The sequence below is a fragment of the Zeus faber genome, assembly GCF_960531495.2.
Source record: "Zeus faber genome assembly, chromosome: 10".
NCBI lineage: Eukaryota > Metazoa > Chordata > Actinopteri > Zeiformes > Zeidae > Zeus > Zeus faber.
The window spans coordinates 4,706,804-4,731,073 of NC_137199.1; the positions used below are offsets into that span (position 1 = coordinate 4,706,804).

The window sequence follows — 24,270 nt, forward strand, 5'->3', positions numbered from 1 at the left end:
GCTTATTCTCCCCAGGATTTTAGGGCTCCCAGTTTGAAGTCAAAGGAGCCTATACTGTAGGTCAAGGCAAGCCCAGAGGGGCAGAACTTTTGTTGGGGGGAGAGAGAGAGAGAGAGGGGGGGGGGGGAGAGAGAGAGAGAGAGAGAGTTTGGAGTGTGTTTTAGTGTTTCAGACTCTGAACGAACAGTGTTGGCCTGTAGGTGCTTCGCTCCACTGAGAGGGAACTCAGTCAACAAAGAGGTCTGTGTGTGTGTGTGTGTGTGTTTCCATATTAAAGGAAAACCCCACGAGAATGGGCAAGAGGTCCAAGGCCGGCGGCTGGTACAAGAACCCGTCGAATGGAGAGACCTGCGGCCAAAACGGACATCGCCCCGACCCCGGTGGCAGGCCCACTGGTGGCAAGGTGGAGCTGCGGAAAAAGGTAACGCTGCTCAGGGGGATCTCCATCATCATCGGGACCATCATCGGAGCGGGCATCTTCATCTCGCCCAAGGGCATCCTGAAGCACACGGGCAGCGTTGGGATGTCGCTGGTGGTCTGGATCACCTGCGGCGTGCTCTCACTTTTCGGTGAGTCCCAATCCCGCCCACCAGCAGGGGTCACGCAGGCGACAATGAGAAAGAACCGGAACTAAAACATCTCAGAGTGTTCCACAGTTGTCTCAAGTCTCAAATCCCATAAACATATTCAATGCCGTTTGAAAAAAAACTGGATTGTCATGACTTTGTTAGTGGAACCAAAAAGCTAAGAAAGGTAACTAACTACTTGAGTAAATGACTAACTAACTCAGTGCCTTATATTACCATACGTTAATTGAATTTGATTCTGTGTAACATATATAGGAAAATAATATGTAATTACTACGTTTTTTGCGGTAATTAACTGCTAATCTCCCAGTAATACCCAGTGGTATAATACTGATTGGTTACCCATTTATTATTAGGATAATGGTATTTTAACACATTCATTCTTGCATGTAGGCCCACACTATGGAGCATAACAGCAGGAGGGCAGAGGCTCACGAGGTAGAGCAGGTTGAGGAGTAATTCGATCTCAGCTCCTCCTGGGAGCATGTTGATGTGTCCTTGAGCAAGACACTTAACTGCTGACTGCTCCAAATGAGCCTTTCATGGCCACCTAGTGTATGAATGAGTTGCTTTGGACACAAGCATCAGATAAATGTAAATGTATGATTACATAATGTAATCTAACAATGACTGGGCCCCTGAAAAAGAGAGGCTCGGGAGGTACACACACATGCTACTGTAACAATCTAAACACCACTTATATGTAGAAAGTGTATTTTCCTGCTCTATTGCTTCATCCCAGCCACTTCCACCAACATCCTCCTCGTCTTTCTGAATGTGAAGTCCTTTCTAATAATTTTAAGTTCAAGTACAGGTTCAAGTGGAAGTTCAAGAGATCATTTGTCACATACATATACATACGGACATACATATATGCAGTGAAATGTCATGACTTAAGTCAGTCTTCTGAGACAGTTTGGACAGAATATCTTTATTCTTTATTAATTTGCTCCCGATCTCTCTCTCGTCTTGCTAGAGTGACAGGGGACTGTCATGATAACTACTTTTGTTGGAGGATATACTGACAATAAATTATAATATAATAATAAGAAGAAGAATAATAATAACAATTATTATTATTATTATTATTATTATTATTATTATTATTATTATTATTATTTTTGCAATAAATTATATTATTGTCATTTCAAGACCATTTTCCCCCACTGATATAATAATAATATTATAGCATAATAATGCAAGTACACCTTTTAAATAGCAATGAAATGTAATTATTAAGATTTTTTTTACATTAAAATGTTGAAAAAATATATTAAAATATCCTAAATAAATCAAACATAAATACAATAAAACCACAAACCAAAACAATAAATGAAAATGGACTCTCGGGCTTGAGTAAGACGTTATCTTCATCTTGTTCACTCTGTTTGTTTGTGTGTGTGTGTGTGTGTGTGTGTGTGTCTGTGTCTGTGTCTGTGTGTGTGTGTGTGTGTGTGTGTGTGTGTGTGTGTGTGTGTGTGTGTGTGCGTGTGTGTGTGTGTTTGTGTGTGTCTGTGTGCGTGCGTGCGTGAGTGTGTGTTTGTGTGTCAGACGAGAAGACAGAAGCAGCGCGACCAGAAATGACAACAAAACTTGTCTTACATTCATTTGTAAAATGGTTTAAACAACGCAAGTAATACATTATTAATTTGTGGATTTAGAAATACGTTTATGTCGTAGATTGTAGTATTTATTGATCTTTTCCCATTTGTATTTCTATTTCTTGCATTATATGTATTTGTTAATTGTGACACATAATTCCTCCATAACGTGTTTTATTAACTTTGAAACATACAACATTTTGGCTACATTACGTCATCTAGCTGGCAATTTTGCTCAAAGTCATTTCAAAATATATTTTTCAATAAGTTCAAGTATAAGTAGAGTAATTATGGATATCTAAACAGATTGATGTTGCGAGCAACAGAAAGTGGCAAGTCGTTTCGAACATGAATTCCCACTTGACTTGAACGCAGCATCTGTAGGGGTAACAGTGACAGAGTCCACCGTGGATTGTGGCGCAAATATTTGCACCAGGGCCTTTCACCATCACGTAATGCTACTGCTACACCTAAAATAAAAAACACTGTTTCTTTATTTGGAGGAGCGGGGCACAGGGACGTACAGCGGAGGGCAGATCATAGGCGCGCCGATGTGATGGGCTTCTAGCGGCCACTGGGCCTCAGTGCAGTGCTTTTGATTCACTTTCACATATTTTTTTTAGGTTCCACGCCAAAAAGGGTTAATTATAAACTTGAATATTTTGTATGTAACTTGGTGAGATGAAAAATAGCCGTGCAACACACAACAGTCACCAAGACAGGTCAGATGAGGGGGTGGGACAGCAGCCATCTATTGAGATCTGTTTTAACTGCAGAAATAAAAGTTGACCTAGGCGACCAAGGCAGTAGCTATACTACCGTGCCCATGTTTTCCCATAGATAAGTCTGAGTTTTTCTCCTTTACATTCCTTATTACTGTCCTGTCCTAGTATTGCAGGAAGTTTATAGGGAGATATATATATATATATATATATATATATACAAACAAATGACAAATACACAGAGATAAACATAGAACAGTGCAGAGTCAGACAGACATATAGAGAGAGAGTGGCTGATGGGTACATTCAGATTTTCAGCCAGGCGCGCAAACGCTGACATTTATATACAGTTCAGTTGTATCTATGAATTACATTCATACTGATGTGGGGATATCATATGCTGATGTACTATGACCCTAAATCCCTATTTTCCCAAAACTTTATATTTAATAGTGTTCAGGGAAAAAGCGAAGTGAGTATCCTGCTTTTATTTCATGAAAGTCAGAATGAAATTTGAACCCACGGATTTAAAATTTTAATAACATTCATACCCAACCCCCCTCCACACACACACACACACACACACACACACACACACACACACACACACACACACACACCTCCCCGTGGTGGCGTAATTTCGTCAGGTTAATTATAGTTTTAGTATCTAGTTTTAGTATCTTTTTAGTATTTAGTATTTTATCTCATATTTAGTATCTTTAGTATTTAGTATTAGTATATTATTATTATTATTACAATCACTATTATTATTATTATTATTATTATTATTATTATTATTATTATTATCATATTGTCTTATTTGTTCTGGGCAGTATTCTCGTCTGACTTTCAGCGATTGACAGCTGCAAAAAAAGCACAGAATAAAATAATCTGTCAATCATAAGTAAGGAATCAAAAGAGGGACGCATGTTTTCCTTCCTTCATGGGAACACAGGTTATAATTTTGGAAGCGTGTGCCAATTACAGCATTGAGCCGATCAGTTCCAGGCACTTTCAGAGAAAAGGGAAACGGGACATGTGTCTTTCTTATGCATCTCATCATTTTTCGTGACTTAGTTGCTTTCCAGTTGTAGAAAACCAAAGATGCGCTCCACCGTTGTGTTTTGTCTGAATTTATCTTGAGAATTTGTTTTTTTGTGATTAAGCGCAATTAACCTTGGCCTACAGTAAAGTGGTGAGGGGCCAGAGGTTGAGTTCCTTTTATTTTATTTTACCTAAAGAAAGTGTTGAAAATGAGAACTGATTTGAATTCACTGTATACCAGGTCCACTGAGTGCTTGAGAAGGTATGATGGAAAATGGTGCTTAAAATATCCAATATTCTATCTGAATATTGCTTTACTTAACCAATACCAAAACAGGGGACGGCTTACTTACAGTAATTAGGCGTCGTAAATTACAGATGCAAAAGTCGATTTGCGAGGACATGATGTGTCTGGTTACCGTAGAAACAGAGTTGACAGGGATAATGTCAAGCTATTTTTGTATGAAAGTCCCCCATAAGTTTCCCACGGGAGAAAAATGAAAAAAAAAAAAGTATGTAGGACTCAATGAGAAATACAAATGCGACGCACCCATGACTTTAGGGTCATTTGGTGGCTTTTGACTTTTTTTTTTTATCGCATCATTTGAAATTGGAGAATCAGAGCTTCCAAACAACATGTCACTTGTGCAAATCAAGTAAATATCTTTAAAGCTATGACTTGTTAATGACAAGGGTGTGGCAAACCGTGTTTCTGAAAATAATCACCTTCAAAGTTTCGCCCAGACTTGCTTCATTCAGCCAGCTCCCAGCATGCAAATGGAGTTGGCGGACAAACAAAGCCTCATGGCTAATGAACATACTGCTGAATGGGCCAATCATGAACAGCGTTGAACAGCGTCAACAACACACTATATATATATATATATATATATATATGTATATATGGATGTATATGGATCTATTGCACTGGTCAAATTAAGGTCCGAAATATGATTTAGATTTTCCTCCACCCGCTTCTCCTCATCCATAACAACACAAATTTATTTGGCTGCTCCTGGCGATTTTTGGAAATGCATGAGACAACGGGTTTTGCTGCGGTGGGTCATAAGTTATCTTTTAATGGCTGTCTCCGTGCCCTTGAGGTGTGCCTGCAGCTGGCGTCTGGTGTGTTGGTTTGGGGCGTAGTTGGGGGTCTGGGGCTCAGGTTGGGGACGGTGGGTTGGCACCCTACTGGGGTTGCCCGCCATTGGTGGGGTGGTGGGGCTTGCGTTTCCTTCTGCGTCCTGTGGGGGGCGGGGAGCGGGGCATCGTGCCGGGGCTGGTTGGACAATCTGGTCCTGGTGCAGGCCCAGACTGTCCATGGTCCATGGTTCTGTCCTGGTCCATGGTGTGGGCGAATGGCAGGCCGCTATGCGCCTGTGCCTGGTAGCTGTGGTGGGGGGGGGGGCATGCGCCGGTCTGGTCCGGTGTGGGTTGTGCTTTGCCGCTAGCCGGCCTTCTGCACTCCTGCGTTGATCTGGTTGTCTCTCCCAGTGCCAGAACTCAAATTCAGTACATACACCACACAATAGGCCTAGGGTTTGCAAGACTGGTTGGTTGTGAGTTATGAGGGTCGAATGTGGCGGGCGGATGCGATCTTACCCGTCACGTTCCTGCCCCGAGGTGCTTTTTGTCCTTCCTGCAATTTTAATACCACTCTGTGGACATATGTTCTGGCCCAGGTCCAGGGAATGGTAGAGGATGAAGGTGTTGGCAAAACTGCTCCTGTTGGCGTGTATTTATTAATTATTTAAACAAAAAGGGGGCATGTGAGCCAAAAGGGAAAAATCAGAGGCACGCTGGCAAATGGGGCAAGAGTCCAGAAGGGCGGCGCTCAGGTGATCTGGCGCTATGCTCAGCGCTCGGAAAAACAAACCCTAAAATTACTTCCTGGTTCTGGATTGGACAAATCAGTGGAGCCTCTCCGCTGATTCACCAGATCCTCAGCAGCTGAGCGGCCCCAGGGTGGGAGCCTGCACCGCCAGTCTGCAGCGGCTTACAGTCCACCAGACCAGCGTCTGCGGGGTAGAATGGGTGTGAGTGATTCGGGTTCGACATGCTTAGAGCCTGTTAGAGGACTCGCAGCCCCATGCCTGGCAATTTTAACTGTGATTACAAACTGCACACATTGAGCACTGGGGTTCTCGCTGGTGGAGGGTGTGGTTGGCCAGGGGCTGACCCCTGCCGGCAGAGTTCTGGTCCTGACGGCTTACGCCCGGCTCCTAGCCTGCTGCAACCCAGCAGGGTTGTGAGGGGTGCCGTTGGGTGATTTCTGGGGCCCAGCCCTTGGAGGCTGCTTGCCGTCGTGGGTGTGGGAGGCAGATGTTGGCCTTGTTCCTGCTGCGTGGCTTCTCTGCGGCGGGTGCTAGGGGTGGTGGAGGGCCCACATACGTAGCTGGTTGTCTTTAGGCACTGAAGGGAGAGGGGCGGCTGACATCTGGGTATCCTGCGCTGAGCACATTCTGCAACATTTGGGCCACGCCTTTACGTGGTGCGTTATAGGCATGGGGCAGTTTGGGTGGTTCGGGCGGGGTGTCAGCCTGTTGGTGGCTCCGGGCCTGTGGTCCACGGCCCAGGTTCTACGACTGCGTAGAACTACGCAGTCGTACAACATTCTACGACGTTCTACGTTCTACGACTGTCTTACACCTGCATGTGGGGGTGGGTTGTATGTGTGCGCCTCGGGGGTGCAGGGTCTCCTTGCGCTTTCTGGGACTGGTTTATGCTTCTCGGGGCTGGGCTGGGTGTTGCTCCGTGGGCTCGTGGCTTCTCTGGGGGCTGGGTGGCTTCGAGGCCTTTTCCGCTGTTTGGAGGCGCTACGATATGATTCCGACCTCATACACCAGAACTAATTGGGACAACTGCACTCACTGGTAGACACATCACACACACACACACACACACACACACACACACACACACACACACACACACACACACACACACACACACACACACACACACACACACACACACACACACACACACACACACACACACACACACCACCAGCACCTGCTTTGAACACAACCCTGAACACCCTCCTGATTACATCCCTCTCCTTTCCTCACTCATTTACTGCCATAACAATCACAGGAAGAGGCCACATGCAGTTTTTCCTGGACTTAATTTACTTAGTTTTGTCGATACATGTTTTCATCTGATATTTCTATATTTTTCCATGTACATGTTGTTGATTGGTTCTATGTTTATTTGTCTCACCGTGGTGATTCTTCTCCTCTTGGAGTAGTAATGATGATTAATTGTATATAGATCAAAAAATGGTCAAACGTTCTCCAAAGAGGGGCATTGGTGGCGGTTTTGTGTAACAAAAAAGCTGTGTTCTTGTCATCCCACAGGTCATCCACAGGACAGAGTTATTGCAAGAATAAATAACAATGACTTAAAAGTGGCATTGCAGGTTGAGAAACTGAACTCTACTTGGAGAAGTCTGTCTAAGATGCAATGGCATACAAATAGTTTATGTTATATGCCAAGCATGCTGACAGTACAGGTTAAAAAAAGGAAATAAATAACAACCCTTTTGATGCATAGTCCCCAATTTTCAAGTAACCACAATCACTATTTTGTTCAAATTAGGCACTATTTGTATCATTTGGTTGGATCTCTTTTGTATGAGGTGACTTTCTGAAGTCTGTGACCCATCACCAAACTTTCAATATCTTACCCCATGTTCTCTTCCAAGAACTGAAAGTGATGACTATTTGTGTTGATCGAACGTTTTGGCTCTTTTTTTTTTAGATTTGGTTATAAACATGTCAGTCAGTAAAAACAAGTCGTTCCATTTACTGACTATTTTACTTCGTTAGATTTTTGGGTCAGCTGATATTTCATTTAAATGCATGGTGAGTGATGGAGGACTTCCATTGAACAATAAACACAAGATAATTATTTTTATTTTGTGAATTAAATTCATTCACTATCTCGCCCGCTGTTTGGTCGGAGTGGCTCCCGACTTCCTGTAAGATTTGTTTCACTCTGAACAAATTGTTAGTGAGTCCAGTGGCATTCTGTGGGATAATTTAATTGTAGAAAGTGTGCCATGGCTTAAAAAATGGCAGGAAACACTCGAATACATGGGCGGCTTAATGAGTCCAAAATAAGTTATGGTAGAAAAGGAGCCATTGATCACAATCAAGCCAATTGTGTCCAATTATTTATCGTCAGCAAATCCAATTCTTCTGAGTTGGGTGCAGCCCGAGAAATAATAATAATAATAATAATTGGACACACTCAAAAGAAATCCTCCCCTCGCACGCGGCTTGTAACGCTGAAGTGACGAGCGGGAGTGGACTCGATGGGCAACTGAAAACTTTCTCCAGAAGGCCTTGAACATAGGATGGAAGAGAGTCAATAATGATAATTATAAATCATACCCTCCTGTAACTTTCATCAGCAAGAAAAATTCAATACAAAAAAAAAAGTGTATATATATATATATATATATATATATATATATATATATATATATTATTTGTGGTGATAACGGTTATGAGCTCAATACTGCAGTGATGTCACGTAACCACGGTATTGGTTATGGTGGTTATCGTCACAGCCCTAGTCTGCACTGAGACAATGTTTCAGAGTGCAGACATTCGACATCGGATTGGTCTTTATTTGACATGGTCCTTGTCTCTTTTCAATCCATTGTTCCCAGGAGCGTTGTCCTATGCGGAACTCGGGACTTGCATCAAGAAGTCGGGAGGGCATTACACCTACATCCTGGAGGCCTTTGGACCTCAGATGGCTTTTGTACGTCTGTGGGCCGACCTCATCGCTATCAGGTGACTATGAAAATGGCCTATACAATGCGATGCGTGAGAGGTCGAACACAGGGCCTAGGGGCTAACAGTGGTGTATATACACACGGCTAAGTCAGTATAAACACTCTAGCGGCTACGCTTGGCTACCCAGTTTCATCCCTGCCCGAGGCGACTGCCCGGCACCGAGCAGAAAGCATGGGAAATAAACAGAGAGGCTGAATAAAGCAGTGAGAGAACCAGAGAGAGAGAGAGGATGTTGGAGAAAGGCGGAGTGGGAGAGAGATTTCCGTGGCTGTGGAAGCTTAGCGGGGGCTGTGGGAAATGAATCGGGAACGCACGGGAGGGACGGCGATGATCTCCCCGCGCCGACAAAAACCTAATTTGAGTTCTCGCAAGAGTCAAAGCCCCGATGCAAAGCTGCTCTCGAACCCGGGGTTTGAGGGAGAGTTTGTTTTAGGACCATATGTCTAACTGATATATCACACACACACGCACGCATGCACACACGCACACACACACACACACACACACACACACACACACTCATAGACGGGTGCTTTTTAATAAACGGATAGAGTCAATAGAACGGGCATGGGAGATATCAGCAACTTAACGTGTTCTGGTCAGACTGGGGATTTTTACCAAAGCTTCAGCCCAAGAATAAAATAAAATACTGTATATGTTTATGGATTAAAGGAGTGTTTGCTTGACAAACCCAAACCAGCTGCGGAAATCAGGACCTGTAAAACATTTCCCAGGGAAACACAGGTAGTAAAAAAATAAAATCTTGAATAAAACAAATTTGCATCAGAATTCAGGGGGAAATTACTTGATGTTATTACGTGGCCCCCCACAACATTGCGTAGGAAATGCCTCATGAAAAGAAAGAATTCTAATATAAAGAATATTATTGAATTGTATATAGATACATTTGAACAATAATAATCAATGCTAAGTTATTTTTTTATAAAAAAAAAAAAAAAAAAGCTACAATAAGTTAATCATATTATATTGATAATATATTGTATACAGATCAATTCTGTTCATGAGCATCAAAAGCATAAAATACATTTACTTTTAACTATTCTTAGTTAATTGTATTTATTGACTGAATAAAGATATATATAAATATCAATATAATATAATAATAAAAAAAACATATTAATGCACTTAGGAAAGACATCTTTGCTTATTCACATATTCACAAAATACATTTAAATCGTAATGTCTATTATGCTGCAAAAGGTACAATTGTTTTAAAAAAGGTTTGCTATTTGACCAGAATTAAATCCACAGTTCGGGACCCAGTCGGACCACAAACCAATGAGTGTGCGAGATTCCTTTTCTTTGCACCTTCTGTAATTGTACCTTTTGCAGCATAATAGCAAATATAATTTAATAACTGTACCCTTCGCAGCATAATAGAAAATATAATTTAAAATCACCGATACAGGTGCTAACCAAACTATAAACAGAAAAAAACCCACAAATTATTAAGGAAACCATAACATATACATACAACATATAAAATAACAATCGCACAATCTACTCCTGGATCACGACTCTCTGCAAACCACCCACGTGCCTTTTTGTAAAGTCAATTTATATACTTGCTGCACTGAATTGTAAATAATATGTTGCAATGCAGGTGACTTCCTCCATCTTCACAGCTTCAACAGCGTACAACAAAAGCTGTTGTTCCATTCACGCTGACCTTTATTTCACCACCGGAAGCAAACCCTCATCCAATGAGAGTGATGATTGTATTTAAATTAATTAATTTGAAATGAAATATTGAAGGTCAAACTCGGGTCTCTACAACATCCCTACATCAATTTTTAATAAGTCTATGGAGATTCCATCTTTAAAAATACAACCTAAAGCCGACTCCTGATCCAACTTTCATCCTGGAGATGTTAACAAGGAAACTAACTTTATTGCAGAAATCACATTAATACACAGATGATTACTGCTCTGTTGTTTTAGAATACTTATAAAGAATTATATACATAGTACACGTACAGGGTACATAGAAATAACTCATATTTATAATTTATACCCTTATATACCCATAACAATAATTTATCCTGTGCATAGTATCACATTTTGTATATTCTGTATATTTTACAATTCTGGCTATTTCAGTTTTTTTTGTGTTTTTTGGCTATTTGTATATATTTGACATTGTTTTTTACCCCACCTCACCCATGTACTCTTATTTCATTATTAATTGTATCCTCCATTGAATACTCTAGACTTAAGATTAATCCTAATTGTCTGTCGTGAAACGCACTAAAACGTACTATGCCAAATTCCTATATGTGCTGTAAATGTAAATAATGTCCTTTGCGGAATAAACTGATTCTGATGCATCTGTGCATAGAATCCCATTTGTATATTCTGTATATTTTTATACATTTGACTGTTTCTGTTTTGTTATCTACAAGTCGATATACTATAAGGTATAACTAGAACGCAAAATGTGTCTGTGTGTGAAAGTATTTACCGCTGATTCCACCGTGTGGCTCCGCCACAGGCCTGCAGGTTTGGCGGTGATCGCCCTTGCCTTTGGACAGTACATCCTGGAGCCTATCTTCATGCCCTGTGGAATCCCCCCCATCGCTGTCAAGCTGGCCACCGCCATAGGCATAAGTATGTGTGGAGAGTGCTGTCTGTCTGTCTGTCTATCTTGGGCCTAATTCACGAGTGTGAACTACTATATTAACTTTTGAATCATGCAGGATTAGACACAAATTCCCTCAATTCCCTCAATGGCTCTTTCTACCCTCTTTCCAGGCTAATTTCTGTATACGATCTATGGAATATTATTGAATGATCAAGGTTTTTCAATTTGAATATGCTCTTTCTTCGACCAGCTATAACAAGTGCTACAGTTTCCATGAATGCAGAAATATAGTGAATATTGACTTAAAATCTGATCTTTAATAATGCAAAAATTCTCTCTGTGTCTTTGTCACACTTGCGGGGTCACACTTGTGGGGTCCTCGCCCCTCATCCATTGCTCTTTATTCCTCATTGTGTAGCGGCAGTCATGTACCTGAATAGTATGAGTGTCACTTGGACTGCCAGAATCCAGATCATCCTCACCTTTTCTAAGCTGCTGGCCATCGCCATTATCATAGTGCCTGGACTGTACCAGCTCTTCAAAGGTAAGATGCTGTGATACTGACTAAAATGTAGATTATGGCTTTTTATCTTTGTTCATTATGAAGAAATAAAAACAAGGTGGCAACATAATAGGTGCAGAGAACGGTCCGCATCATTTGTGGCCCGCAAGGTCCATTTTGGCACATCGGGTTTACAAGACCATTCCACACGTTTCACAAACGGCGGTTTTGGCTCTGCTAGTTAACTCAGTTTGCACCAGCTTGTCGAATGGGATTTAAATATAGCCTTTATGGAGAGCAATAAGCCTCCTAGGGTCAAAATGTAAAAATACTACACATGACTACACACAGCAACAAAAAACATACCAGAATAACTCCTGAAGGAGTGGGTCAGAAGAATCTTTCTTCCCGTTGGTGTCAGACCTGCAGGAAAGGTATTTCGGTGCAGTGCGACGCAACTGGAAATGGCACTATGTTTACATTGAAATTGTGATCAAAAGATTTTCATTTCAAACCTTAACACACCTCCTCCGCTGTCTAAGTCCTGTGGAATACTCTGTGGGCATTATTTTTTACCTGAGGTTGCCAATTCATCGAACCATAAAGAAAGGAATCTCTGTTCTCTGTCTGTACAATCTCTGTCCGTCCTTTTATTATCTCGACAACCGTTCATCCGGTCTATTTCACACTTGGCGGGTGTATTGCTGGGGACCGAAGGACAAGTCTTGAATTAGGAGCAATTTTGACACATGACACGTATAATATAAATAGACTTTGAATAAACAAGCGAACAGCGAGCCTTACCGTTCTGTGCAGCAGCGGGCAGGTCTTCGGCAACAGCTTTCTGCCGCTGTTGCACGTGGGCATTCACATAACTTGCGTGTGGAAAGGATCTCCCGTTCACTGCACAGTGATGGGCACCAAGCAAACGCAAGTGAGGAAATATATTCAGGGAAACTGATCTAATTTTTGGCATCGATCCTATTGACGCTAGAATTGATCTTCAAAACGAGACGTAGTATCAGTAGTATTGATACTTTTGGTATCCGTCCGCCCCCCCTATGATGCAGCCCGTTTTGAACAGGTATGTTTTGAACAGGCAGAGCACTAGTTTTATACATCATGATTTAATCAGAATTTTCTTTGTGTGAAATTGTGATTGGGATTAAGTGAGATTCATTGGGATTCATCTCCCCTTTGGTGTTCTGAAGAAGCTGAAATGTTTCAGATCTGAGTGAAAATTACCAAAATAAACATGGAAGGAAGGAGTTACCACAATCCAAAAATGCCTAAGTAAGGCAGTACCAACTTTCTACATGTATTTGTGTGTGAAACAACAAGCAACATGCATCTATTTTAATTACATGCTTTTCCTGATTATGGTCATGGGACAGCCTGGAGCCTATTAAGGCTGACTGTGGGTGTAAGGCAGGGCAGGGTCACACAACTGGCATCACAAACCTTTGACACCGATGTGACCAATCAGTCGGCAGTAGCTCCGAAGGTAGAGTGGTCGTCTCTCAAATCGAGGGTTGGTGGCTCGATCCTCGATTTCTCCGAGCTTATTTGCAGAGGTGTCCTTGAATAGGGCATCTAACCCCTAAGAGCTCCCGACAAAGCTGCTTGTCTCTTTACATGGCTGATCCTGCCGTTGGTGTGTGAATGTGTGAATGTGACGCATGTAACAGGTAAATCGCTTTGAGTGGCCTAGGTGGTTAGAGAAGAGCTAAACTGTATGAATGCAGTTCATAACAGTCTCTCATTTGCACGAACATGGGGGATGGAAAAAATATATTTCATTTTGGACACTAATTTGCCGTGCTAGTTGTGGGTCTGCCATTAAGGTTCCAGTATGAGAGCAGTTGAGCAAGTTTGATGGGTTTCGTATTGGTTTCGTTGAAGGGTGATTGCCAACACTGCTTGCGATTAATAGTAAATTTAACACCAAGTCCCCACACGCGGCTTCAATGAGCCCCGACGCGCCACCCTGCTGCCATCATCCCTTACTGGTTTTATGAATATTGTCCTCATGGTCATTATTCCCGTTGTCTCGTATAGTGGGGAAAAAGAAAGAAAGATTTGCAGGGACCTTTTTGAAATTGCCCCCACAGCTGCTTGCTCTTGCAAAGCAGCAATGATCCTGCTGACCTTGAACAAATGAGGGAACCTAATGAGAATCAATGTTTCACATGGTAATTGATGTCCTTCTGTATGTGTGTGTGTGTGTGTGTGTGTGTGTGTGTGTGTGTGTGTGTGTGTGTGTGTGTGTCTGTGTGTGTGTGTGTGTGTGTGTGTCTGTGTGTGTGTGTGTGTATTTATGCAGGGCAGACAAAAAACTTTGAGAATGCCTTTGAGATGGGCAACATGGAGCTGACCGGCATGCCTCTTGCCTTCTATTCAGGGATGTACGCTTACGCTGGTTGGTAGGTATGATATTCTCCCACGTGCACCTTCTTTCAGCGCAATTGTAATTGATTAATTTGTTGATTGTGCGAGCCGGATTCAGCCGGTATAATTTGACGGCAGCCGAATGGTGGAAATGCTCTAACAGCTAATGTAACAATGTTCCGCATGGAGGAAATGTTTATGGCTGCAGTTTTACATCAATAAAGCTTGCCGGCCAACTTCTCTTCTATATTGTTTGAACATTCGTTCAGTCATTCTTTTGCTCTGCTCCTTTGTGTACATTGGGCACAATGGCATTTGGAATTGTCCCTCTCGTTTCTCTTTCCAGGTTCTATCTTAACTTTGTGACAGAAGAGGTGGACAATCCGGAGAGGTAAGTTTGTTCCGGTACGTTTTAGTCATCTCTCTGCGAGACGGATGGTCAGATAGTTGTTTTCAAAAGCAGCGTGACAGAAAACGAGTTACAGAAAGAGTGAAAGGCGAGAGGTGCGAAAGTCATATTATGATGAAAGTCATTAAAACTAACCTCTGTAACCTCCTCACCCCCCAAACCCCCCAATCTCCACCAGGACGGTGCCACTGGCTATCTGCATCTCCATGGCAATCGTGACGACCTGCTATGTACTCACCAACGTGGCCTACTACACCGTCATGTCGGCAGAGGAGCTCCTGGCCTCGCAGGCTGTCGCCGTGGTAATGCCATCGCACAATGTTTTGTTTATTTTGTTTGTTTCACAAGATTTCAGCATCAAAGTTGGTGTGTTCGTATTATCCAGTCGGTAGGGCGTCCAAGAGGGCAACCTAATGGGCTGGTGTCTCGCCGGGCGTGCAGATAGGAGTATCTGGTGATTAGTCGTTATTTGGTCTGTTTCGTTGTGTTTATTATGATAAGCGGTGACCAGTGCGCTGTATTGTTTCTATTCGAGTTTTTCTTTCTTTCTTTATTTATTTATTTATTTATTTATTTATTATTGTTTTTCAATCCATCAGTTGGGTACAAACATTTTCACAACTGCAATTCATACTGACTGCCACTGCTGGGGGGGGGGGGCTATAGCCAAGCACAAAATTACACGGCTTTATTCTGCTTTATGTAGCTGTATTTACTGCGATTACAACAACACTCTTTGCAGTTAATTTCAGCAGTAACGTGCAAAGTGCTGAAAACTAGTATTACACAGCTCAGGGTTTTCGGAGTTGTTTTTACCTTGATTAAAGATGTCCGAGCAGCTTACATACCAAGGCTTTTTATATGAAATGCAGATTCCTTCCAGATAACCCCTCACAATTTTTCAACGCAGGCCTTATTAAAATGTTGCAGTTCCCATTATTTATAACTTGTCAACTCTCCATTCAAAACCCCGAAACACGCATTATAGTGACATGTATCTGTTGAATAACAGTCATATTGTATATTTCTTTACCTTGTGTTGCAGTTGGAAGTGGTGCAGCTTCCTTTTTGTAGTCTCTTGTGTTTGTGTGGATGTAGCCAAAATAACTTATTTACGGAAAAGAGTCTATAAAACCTTGAAACCCCGAACATATAATGACCGTCTATGTCTATAGTATGACTATATTGTTTCCTGTTTTCAAAAATGAAGTCAAACATTATTTTTTACTTCAACGTTTGCACCATGCACCATTGGCCTTTAAGCACATTGAAAAGCTCCAGCAGAATGGTACTGTAGCAGTTTCGCTACCGAGGTTCGGACAAGGACTTGACCCGGCACAGTGTTTTTTTTTAATGGAAAATTCCAACCAAAAAGGACGCTCAAGTGCGGAAAAGTAAATATAAAGGACAACGTAAAGATGCACTCGGACGTAGTATCTCCAGCTGCCCCCGTACGTTCCCTGCCGTGACTTCTTCACTGCAAGACCAGACAGACACTAGACTAAGAACACTTCACAGCTGCTGTGATGGGCCAGTCAGCTCTGTTGGCCACCGCTGGCACAGAGGGGCGTCACTCTACCACGCTGACTTCCCCTCGCCTCCCGGAGCCCGCTGGCCCACTTATGCGCTCAGCGAACTGACATTTTAATGAAGGACCGGGGGGAGAAATAGCAAACCTGTCCTTTAAAGTGTCTTCCATCACGTCCCATTTACTGTATCTACAATAAATAGGGCACAATGCATCTTTAATTTCATGGACACCCTTCAGTTAACTTGTGCCACGGCTAAATCTTTCTCGTGTGCACTCGTTTTCCAGCAATAGTCATGCTTACGGCCACTCCCCTTGTTGTCCCCCATCTTGTGTAATACACTTGTAGGTGACCCTACTCTGGGGGCCGAGCGGTCGGTTACTTGAAACCAGTCTGCGCACGTACTCTCATCTCATTAGGATTGTGTTCACGGTCAGTACCTTCCTGCACTTAAGGTGTCATCATTAACAGACGGGCGCCTGGCTTTTCGGCTTTCCGGGCTGGCGTTAATGCGATTCTGCTGGCCAATCCCCGGCGCTGCTAATCACATCACTCGCAAGCCCCCCTGATAACAACCACACCGGATTATTGCAAAGCGTGGTCCGCTCACATTGTACACAGTAAGCCCCGGCAGGCGGAAGACTCATTGTCTAAATGAGCCGCGATCGGATAACAACTTTATTTTAGTTTTTTTTTGTTATTGTAATGGAGTTAGCACGTATTGCAACCGTACACTCGTGAACGAAAGAAGCACCTTAAGGGAGGTCCGAGGGGAAAGGATCTGTTTCTTGAAAGGATGTGATGGAATGGGAGGAGTGTGCCAAGCTCCGGTCTGTTTTACCGAGTTAGAGAGAGCTGCCGTCTTTAAAGGGCAGACGAAAAGTTCTTAAACTCGATTCAAGATAGAAGAAAATGTATTAAACGACTTGACTCTGGCAAACTATTTGTTCTCATTTTATAGTCAACGCTAAAACAAACTGAAAAATATATTCGTTTGAAGAGCGTCTGGGCCAACCGCACAACTGATCTGTTTTTGCTGGAATGCTGGATTCATAAAGCACAACGATAAGATGCAATAGGAACATGCAAATGTGTTTTTTCCCCACCAGATGTTTCATAAATAAAAAAAACGATATAAACGCAAAAATAATTACATACTCATAATGCTTTATCTCCACATAATCTCCATGTGTCTAAGAGTATGGCTCAATATTTCCTCCTTAAGAAACGTGAAGTTTTAAGCCCAAACTCACACACACACACACACACACACACACACACACACACACACACACACACACACACACACACACACACACACACGCACACACACACACACATACACACACACACACACACACACACACACACACACATACACACACACACACACACACACAGACACACAAACATGCACGTCTTTGCATCTCTTCAATAAAACTCTTAGCCTTCGGGAGTTGTTATGAGTGTTGATGTGTCTTTAAGAAAGGTCTCTCTCTCTCTCTCTCTCTCTCTCTCTCTCTCTCTCTCACACTCTCTCTCTCTCTCACTCTCTCTCTCTCTCTCTCTCTCTCTGTCTCTCTCTCTCACTCTCTCTCTCTCTCTCACTTTGTCCTATTTCCATCTGTGCAGACATTTGCTGAGAAACTCATGGGGAAGTTCTCCATGGTGGTTCCCGTGTTTGTGGCTCTGTCGTGCTTTGGCTCTATGAATGGCTGTCTCTTTGCCTTCTCCAGGTGGGTGTGTATACTTTATGTGTGTGTGTGTGTGTGTATGTATATGTATATATATATATATATATATGGGTGGTTTGAGGAAATTGCAGCCTTGATATCACAAGTAATATGTACGTTCCCACTTGAAACCATGTACAGTTGAGGTCCTTGTTCCTTCAGAATGTTCTACGTGGCATCGCGGGAGGGTCACCTCCCTGAAGTTCTTTCCATGATCCACGTGCGCAGGCACACCCCTCTGGCTGCCGTCATCATCCTGGTTCGTCCCCCCGCCCCACCCCCCACCCCCTCCAAAATAACGGTGAAGGATAGGTTTGCTATTTCCCATCCGCTAAAACATCATATCAGACCTCATCTCAGACGCTTTACAACCGAGAAACGTACCACTCTGCTGCAGCTTCTCACTATGCTTCAAAAACCTGTTAATTCTCCTGTAAAACAGCCTTAAACGCGTCAAACTCACATTATAGTCCCATGCCTTTGTGTATTTTTTTTTTTTATATTTTCGATAACAGTAATATCACACTTTATTTAAAACTACTCTGGGATGTTGCTGCAGTATAGCCAAAGTGTAACATTGGCTACAGTAGGTTTCCAACAGCAAGCGCTGCAACTTCCTGCTTTGAGTCTCTTTCGTTAGTGTAGCCAAAACAGGTTATTTGCAGAATAGCAAGAGTCAAAATTGTAAAAATAATTTTTTTTCCAGTACAACATATAAAGACAAGTGTGACAATTTTATATACTTCCCATTATTTTTAAAGGAAGATTTAATGTCCAAGGGAAATCAAAATGCATTTTGATGAAACATAACTTTACATCAGCCATTATTGTGAAAACCTGGCAAAACCAAAATACAGTTCATTGTTTGTTTCTGTAATAGTGCCACCTATATTTATACGGTAGAAGCCGTGTATTTTTAGGTACAGACTGACGCTTTGTATACTAATTACTTTTTTAGTCCAAATATCAATTCCAATTATTTTATTTCTGCGTTTCTGCAAATCTCTATGCAAGTGCCTGATATCTATGATTGATGGATATGGGTATGTTCTGACTTGTACAATGCACCTAGTGTAAGCAACTAGCATTACACATGGGAATGATGACAGGGCGTCTCATAGCAACGCCTGCTGTCATCTGTCAGTCAAACTAAGTGACAGAAAACGGAGTGCCTCCTCAGCGGCTCGAGCCTAGATCTCATTTTCACATACATCTTTCGAAATATGAAAAGCTGTCACAATAACGTAAACATCATCTTGATTAATATTATTTACATTGAAAATGAGGAGAATAGATTTTACTTGGCTTAAATGATTGTCCCATTGGAAAGCATTTAAACTAAGTGATGAGCTGCAGCAGAGTGGTAAGTTTCTCAATAGTAACGCATCCAATGTTGTGTTAAGAATAGTAAGAAATGATGAAGGCAACATTTTAATAAGGGCTGGGTTGAAAAATAGTGAACCTATCCTTTAACAAACCACTAACAACCTTGTAACTGTACAGTAATTGGGATTTATAGCATTGTCCACTACACCAAACTCCTACATCAATATTTTGATAAATATCCCATTTCATAAAGAGTTGCAATGTAAATGTATAATCTGTTGTTAGTTGAGCTGAACAAGTAGAATAGTAATGTAATAGTTGGTACAATATAATACAGGAGCCATCCTAATAACTAATTCATCCCCTAACAAACCCAAAAGCAATATCCATTTAAAACAGTACAATCCCTGAGGGAATCGATTAAGTGCTGCATTATATTAATCTTATTGAATCAGAAATAAGGAAACAAACTTTCCGCCTGCAACCAGCTAGAACCCTGTTTTTTTTTTTGCAAATGAAAACAGAATTTACAGCTTTAATTTGTTCGTTAGTATTGTAGCTGGGGAACACATTGTTAAAAACAAAATCCATCATTAGAATCAATGATATTGTCAACAAATCCCCCAAACCATGTCCTGTTGTAATTAATCCTGACGACTATTTTGAATATAACCAGGGCAATGACACCATTTATTTTTTTTCCTTACGCCGATTTGTTGTTTGTTGTTGTGCCTGGAGCTCTGCACTCCCCGTCATTCCAGAGCTCTGACTGAGCAGCAAATTAAAGAATCCAATTAAAACCAAGCGGGTTGCATTTGCTGACCTGAGATTCAGGGATACACCTGTGGCCAGTGTGTGTGTGTGTGTGTGTGTTTGTGTGTGTGTGTGTGTGTGGGGGGGGGGGGGGGGTACAGCTCAGGCATGAACCACAAATAATGGCGGACATTGCAACAATGGCAGACACGCCTGTCACATCAGTATCACTTTGTAAAATAATTTCAACATTAACCATAGACACACGCACACCGAGCCCCAAACCGCTGTGCACGTCAAAACGCATCTACATTATCCACATAAATCCTGATTACGATGGATCACATCTGATGTGTTTGTTTGTGTATGTGTGTATACAGTACCCCATGACCATGCTCCAGCTGTTTGTTGGAGACATCTACAGCCTTTTGAACTTCATGAGCTTCCTGCGCTGGCTCTTCATCGGCGTGGCAGTACTGGGACTCATCTACCTCCGATATAAAAAGCCAGACCTCCCCAGGCCCTTCAAGGTCTGTCTCATCAACTCTCCATGTCATTTGGTCACCTTTGTGTTGAATCTAAACTTGTGATTTTAGTAGCGCGCTCATACCCATGCCGGGAGTTATCTCCATGATGCGGGACCTTCACTCAAAATGTTTAGTAATTTTACAAAATTAAACTACAACAACATGTACAATCTGAAATATCAAAGTTTCAAAGTATTTCGAGAAGGAAGCATGGTTGGATTTCTTGTCCTGCCCCGAAAGCTCTGTGTAACTGCCATTCAATTACCATTTCAAGAGTTAACGTCAGTTCAAAAGGGCCGTGTTTTACGAGTCACTGACCACACCCACCCAGCAGAACCCTGCCCACTTTCCGACAAATAAGAGGTGGGAGGAACCAAAACACGTGGGTTTAGAGTCTGCTAACAATAATTAATGTTTTTTACAATTTTGTACAGGAAATGCCGCATTTAAGGCGGTTTACTTCTTCAAAGTAATATTGACACTTCTATACTGCAATTCCATCCGTGCAATTAAATTATGACAGTTTGATACTTGGCCCTAGCTAAAATAGGCTTCTCATATATGGGAGTGACAATGATTGAATGTCCACGGATGCAAAATATGCAAAACGAACTGGAAATAATGGCGACATTGACCAAACACACCACAGCGAAATGTAATATTTAGCTCTGTAGTAAGTCTACTAATTGCCTTGACTGGACTGGAGAATCTCTGTAAGTTGGCATTGAGCAGGCTCAGTAGTGATCCATTGATATTATGTCAATAACATTAGGACAACTGTCCCAATACACACCCAAAAATTTAACTTTGATGTACTCTTTTTCTTGGTCTGCCACCCCAAGGTTTTCACTGGCCCAATGCCAACTGTATATCATATGTGACCCACCACGGGTTTTAGGCACATTTATTTTTTTATTTTGTTACATCACAATCAGAGCTTCAAAACAAGGTGTCACTTGTGCGAATCAAGCAAATATTTTTAAAGCTATGGCTTGTTAATGATGAGGTTGCGCAAACTGTGCTTCTGAGATAATAACCATCAAAGTTTACCCCACACTTGTCTTCATTAAGCCAGCTCCCAGAATCGAAATGAGTTGGAGGACCAATAAAGGCACATGGCTACTTGCCACATGGCCACTTGACACTCTGCTGAATGGGCCAATCTCTGCATTGTTCTTGTGTTTATAGAGAATGTTGAACAGCGTCATCGAGACACAAAATCTTTGTTTTACAAAAAGCTTTTATTTAACGGTAAGAATAGAGATGCTTTATAAAAGTGGAATTATTTAGAAGTTTAAAAGTGCGGACAACACAACAAAACACTGGTATCTGCACCCCTCTAGAGTGAATAAGTGAACGGGGTGTACAGGTTATCAATGAATGCACGTATGTACAGTCTGCCAATAATATTAGTCTCTGTATATCAAGCTTGGTGTGTCATTAAATATATAAATGTGCGTATGCCAAATATCCTCAAAGATTGGGGTGGTAGGGTCGTCTTGCGCTTTATCCATCTGTTTATGGAAATTACGTCAGCTTTTCTTCTTTGTGGGTTACGCCTCTTACACAATAATGTATCCAGGTGTGTGTAAAACTAGTAAGATTTGAAGGTTGAACTCTATCAAAATGGTTTCACTTGTGATTCACATCACATGGAATATGGACGGATGATCTTCACCTGGATGGTCGCTTTAAAGGAAATTATCAATCGGCGTTCGTGCTGTTCAGCGTCTCAGTAAGTGAACTGTGTTTCCCCATGTAATCTAATGGGAATATTTAACTTGACGGTTTAACATTTATCTACTATTTACAAATCAAACTCGGTTTTGAAAATACGTTGAGGGATAAAAAAAAAACCCCACAAAGGAACATAAATCTAGAAAAATCTAATTTTCCTTCCAGAAAGCTTTTTGTTAACTAATTCGACGGCTCGTGGAGATTTTAGAAACGTGCGACAATTCGGGAATCGGTGCGATGGGACACATATTTCAATGACAGTAACGTGTGTCTCCTTCTGCAGGTTCCTATCATCATCCCGGTCCTGTTCTGCTTCACCTCCTTCTTCATGGTCTTCTTGTCTCTGTACTCGGATCCAGTGAACACCGGGATCGGCTTTGCCATCTCCCTCACTGGCATACCGGCCTACTACGTCTTCATCGTCTTTGACCGCAGACCAAAGTGGCTTCAGAAGGCTCTAGGTACCTTGAACTGAAGGCTAAATTATTATTTCTGAAGCTTTCTTCAGATCATTGCTTTCTGATCAATCTTAATCTTCAGTTAAGATCATATGAGAAAAGGGGGGCTTAGTCATAGAGGTGAATGCTGAAAATTGCAATCAATCTGGTGTAATCAGAAAGACTCAGATGACACCAGACTTTTGATTCTTTCCAGTTTGATGGCACAATGGTCATTATAGACCGCTCTCATTTAAGGCGAACTTGCTCCTTGCTATTTTGGCTTGATTTTAAGAAGGTGGTGTTAAAATCTAACGCTGCCTTGGTGCCTACATTCAGGGAGTCTTTATGCATTTATTTGGACAGAACTGGAGGAATTAGTAAGAGCAGGCAGCTCTTTTAATCCTGGGCCTCTAAAGGTAGGCCGTTGTCTGAATTAGGCGGAATGGTAAATTACTGATCAGAGTTTGAAAGGGAAGGCAATTTGCCTAAGCTTCGGTTCTCTGACACTTAAATGTTGGGCTATGAAAACAGGGAGACATGACCAATGACCATTGGTCACTGGAGATTCTGTGATAGGTCACACAAAAATGTTATTCCCAGAGTTCATACCTCACTCTTACAGACACCATAACCTTTTATTTTTTATTATTATTTATTTCATAAACTTTTATGCTGTCCATCTTTTTCCATAACCTAAAACAATTATTAAATTGGACTACATTGAGACCACAAAAATAACAAACCCCACTAAAGAGCTGTAAAACTAATAAGAAAAAATAAAGAAGCCTTTTTATGAGCTGAAAATTATATTTTAAAGCTTACACTGGCCAGCTTTATTTGGCAAGGACATATGCAATCAACACAGCAAATTCAAAATTTCCAGGTTGGGCGTTCACAATGCAAAAAAATATATTATTCATTTTCTTTTCATGCCATGTTGCATTTTGTAATACTTAATGACTTAACCACCCCAAAGCAAACACAAATGTGTCTTTCTTGCCCTCAGATTCCATCAATAGATACTTGCAGATCATCTTGGAGGTCGTCCCTGCTGAACATTAACACCAAGTAAAAAATCAACTCTGGGTCCCCTATGGAGAAGAAATTCTATCCGAAGCTCAGATGTTAATGAATCGAGAACTCTGTACTTGTAGAAAACGAGATCCATTTTTCAAAATCTCATATATGTTTAATTTGTTGAAGGAAATATGGATTTCATTTGTATTTCTAAAAGGTGGGTGAGAAACATAGCTAGAAGGCAAAAAGTAGGCAATAGTCGTGCAGCTTGATGCGAATATAGCTAGAACTTCTGTGGGAAGAGAAGAGAGATCCAATACTCCTCCTTTTGTATTTGAAAGTTACTATTGTGCATCTGGCTCAAAATATAGTTCAAGCTAGGGCTGAGCTCAATTCATCTTTGGATGGTTAAGCCGTCGTGCACACACACACACACACACACACACACACACACACACACACACACACGCACACACACAGAAAGAGGAAAGCAAGACAGAGAAAGAGAGAGAGCAGGTTAATGCATTTCAAATGTGGATTGAAAG

At 41.6% G+C, this 24,270-nt stretch overlaps 1 protein-coding gene across 1 annotated transcript; it reads left to right on the forward strand.

The window, feature by feature from the left end:
* Window positions 1–292: 292 nt before the first annotated feature.
* Window positions 293–23,837, forward strand: slc7a11 (solute carrier family 7 member 11; the record flags this gene model as incomplete). The annotated part of the gene is made up of 12 exons (XM_080007693.1): window positions 293–569; window positions 8,633–8,759; window positions 11,275–11,390; window positions 11,783–11,908; window positions 14,190–14,289; window positions 14,601–14,645; window positions 14,842–14,965; window positions 17,825–17,928; window positions 18,088–18,184; window positions 20,385–20,534; window positions 22,552–22,729; window positions 23,715–23,837. The coding sequence occupies 12 exons, from the start codon at window positions 293–295 to the stop codon at window positions 23,768–23,770; spliced, it is 1,500 nt and encodes a 499-aa protein (XP_079863819.1). The 3' UTR covers window positions 23,771–23,837.
* Window positions 23,838–24,270: the final 433 nt, after the last annotated feature.